Below are 3,151 nucleotides of genomic sequence, written 5' to 3'. Positions count from 1 at the left end.
ATATATATATATAATATTTACTGTGTACTGTTATAATATTTATTAAATTATTATGTTTTCAGTTTAATTATAGTTCAAGTTTTAGTAATTTTGTGCTTGTCATTTTTATTTTTATAATTGTTTTTATTTTATTTTTTTTCTATTTAGCTTTCATTTATTTTTAATAGTTTTAGTTGGCACTAACAATACTGGTGTGAGGCCCCAAACTGATGCTCATAACACCTGATCAAGCCCTAAAGTACTGGAGCTGTTTAGACCTGCTAACAGGAAGTGATGTCTTCCTTAATCAATGTCTTGTTTTAATACACAGCTCGGTTTCATCCGTGACATGGCACTTTCCCTCTCTTTTCTCTCGCTTCATTTGTATGAGATGTTAACTGGATTATTTATATTCCTAATGGAAGGGAATCACGGTAGAGTCATTCAGACGGCCTGCTTTAGCTCTGCGTGGCTGATGTCTGTCCAGCTCAGCTCTTTTGTGCCTGTTTTGTCGGCACACGACTCTGTTTTCACTTCTGTATCGATTAGCATGACTGGCTGTTTCTGGCGTGCCCTTCCTGGGGCCGCATGCGTGTCACCGCTGGATTCTGATTGGCTGAGACTGAGCTGGATTTTAGATTAATCAGACTGAAAGCTGTGATTACCCACCTATCCCTGACATTTTTTCTCTCATCTTTCCTAACACACACACACTGCGTTAAAGACTGCAGTCAGACGTTATTAGTGTCCATCCGCAGAGAGTCGATTGAATTACAGAAGCTCTTCACATACAGTAAAGTGCACTAAAGACACAGGAAGCTGTGCGTGTATTTTAGCACATCTCCATAACAAGCATCCCTGGTGTGTTGTTTCTCCATGTCATAGATGAGTTCCTGAGATAATTCAAGCGCAGATCAGATCTGTCGTCATTCCAAACAGCTCCAGCACTCGGCTTTGTGGGGCTAAAACAGTGTCAAAAATGAATGTATTTACAAAATATGATTTGCAAATGCATAACCTAATTTACATTCCCAAAATACATTTCATGAAAGCAAAACACAATGAATGCACAAGTATGATTGAAAGTTTGTGAATCATATTTTATATGTTCATTTTAAGACTATTTTAGCTCCATATTGTTTGAAAACCTAGTGAGCTGCCTACTCTTGTGAAAAAAATTTGTTACATTTGCCCTTGTAGTGTACTTTAAAACTTTAAAGGATATTTCTAAAACAATGTATTTGCAGATAACATAATATTAATGAAACAATATTATTAAGGCACTTAAGTGTAAGAGAGACTCTTTCATGACTGCTTCTTAACACGCTTAAGTAGAGTTTTAAAAGGCTCACTTTGTAATAATGTCAAATTAAACGTTTTCATTTAAAGTGCATTTTTAAACCATTGTTTTAATATTTTGCCATGCTTTAAAGTATGCTTATATTGATACGTGATACATTATGAAAATAGTAATTATACAAATTTACAAAAATTAAAAACATTCTGCTTAGCTTAGCAACATACTAATGCCAAATGCCCAAAATAAATTCTGAGTTGAGATCATATTAAGGTCAATAAAATGTATCAGTTAGACAGGCTGATAGATTCAGAAAATATTTCTAATATTTCTTAACATTTAGACAGAATATTTATATTGTCCCATGTGAAACATCTGAATCAATATTCCGTTGATTTTGAAATGTTTGCGTTTTCATCTTCAAATATTGAATCGCTCTCTGCATCTGTTTCTCTCTTCCAGTTAAATTATTTGAAGTCATTGAAACAGAGAAGACACTTTATTTAATAATGGAGTATGCAAGTGGAGGTGAGTTTGATGGACAGGTGAGATTCATATTTAATATCAGTATCAGCACACGTCATGACACACATCTCTGAATGTCTCTGTTCATGTCAGGTGAAGTGTTTGACTACTTAGTCGCTCATGGGAGGATGAAGGAAAAGGAAGCCAGAGCAAAGTTTCGGCAGGTGAGCCGCGCTCAAACTCTACACACATCTGAAGCAGAGTCATTGAAAGTCTGCGGAGATTTAAATCAACTATCCAAAAATAGAGCAAAGTCATTCGACCCTTCAAATAGTGACTGTATTAGGTCACTGTCAAACTGGGAGAAGAATCCAGTGTGATATTTACAACAGATATTGACAGTGGATGGGCTAGTTTTTTAGAAAGATATTTGCTTCTCTCCCACAATGCATTTCAATGCAAACAACGATTAAACAATCATTAAATCACGACGTATGTTTATAAAATAACAGAATATTAAAGCAATAAGCCCCGTGAAGCCGTGGTTTACAGTGAATTTATAACAGCTAAGGGGCGCTGTTAGGCACGACACGAAGCGAAGCTAAAACCCCCTTAGCTGTTATAAATTCACTGTAAACCAGGGCTTCACGGGGCTTATTGCTTTTATAAAACAGTTATTCCATATACGTAGTAAGGTTTCACAGAATAAAACAGAGCAAATAATGTGTAATGATATTAATAAAAACAGTATTCTTCCACCAAACAATGTAGTTCCTCAGAATCAGTTGTGGTTGCAACAAAGTGGTTGCGGAGCAACACACAAACGTAAACAAAGGTGTGTGTTTGTAGAGTAATTTACAACAGCTTCGAACGCGGCTCAACCAATCAGAATCAAGGACCGGAACTCTCCGTTTTATAATGGTTATTTCATAATCTAGTTTAACATGAATACGCATTTGTATGTAAAAACGTTACTAATGTGTCAGTTTTATTTAAGTTTTCATCATCTTTTCCTCCAGTGACAAGTAATGACACTGTAGTCGGTCTGCCATACTAACTTAAAATGGCAAAAGTTAAAATTTAATTTACATTTTTAATGTACATTTTTGATTATAATAAAAAAAAATATATATATATATATATATATATATATATATAAAATAGTAACTAGTGAAACATGAACTAGTCACTATTAGAATAGGTATTAATATGTAATTAATAAGTGGTATCTTATCAATAGTTACCAGTAAAATTGGAAAGGAATATTAGTTCATATCAAAATAGTTACTAGGAACTGAAAATATGCAATTACAAAAAAGTGCTAGTAATTTAAAAATAGTTACTTGTAAGGAAATATTTAAGATACGTTCAATATTATTTTGTAAACTATATAAATTTCAATTTTTTTTA

General features: G+C 33.7%; 1 protein-coding gene across 5 annotated transcripts in view; it reads left to right on the top strand.

The window, feature by feature from the left end:
• LOC107698240 (serine/threonine-protein kinase MARK1-like) overlaps nucleotides 1-3,151 on the top strand; it is a 66,425-nt gene that overhangs the window by 44,818 nt on the left and 18,456 nt on the right. For all 5 annotated transcript variants that reach the window (XM_016499214.1, XM_016499212.1, XM_016499215.1 and 2 more), the window contains exons 5-6: nucleotides 1,739-1,804; nucleotides 1,895-1,965. In XM_016499214.1, the coding sequence (XP_016354700.1) occupies nucleotides 1,739-1,804; nucleotides 1,895-1,965 (137 nt within the window). The remainder of the gene's footprint in view (nucleotides 1-1,738; nucleotides 1,805-1,894; nucleotides 1,966-3,151) is intronic.

The sequence above is a fragment of the Sinocyclocheilus anshuiensis genome, unplaced genomic scaffold, assembly GCF_001515605.1.
Source record: "Sinocyclocheilus anshuiensis isolate Anshui unplaced genomic scaffold, SAMN03320099.WGS_v1.1 scaffold4327, whole genome shotgun sequence".
Classification (NCBI taxonomy): domain Eukaryota; kingdom Metazoa; phylum Chordata; class Actinopteri; order Cypriniformes; family Cyprinidae; genus Sinocyclocheilus; species Sinocyclocheilus anshuiensis.
This window is presented reverse-complemented; position numbering and strand designations above follow the sequence as displayed.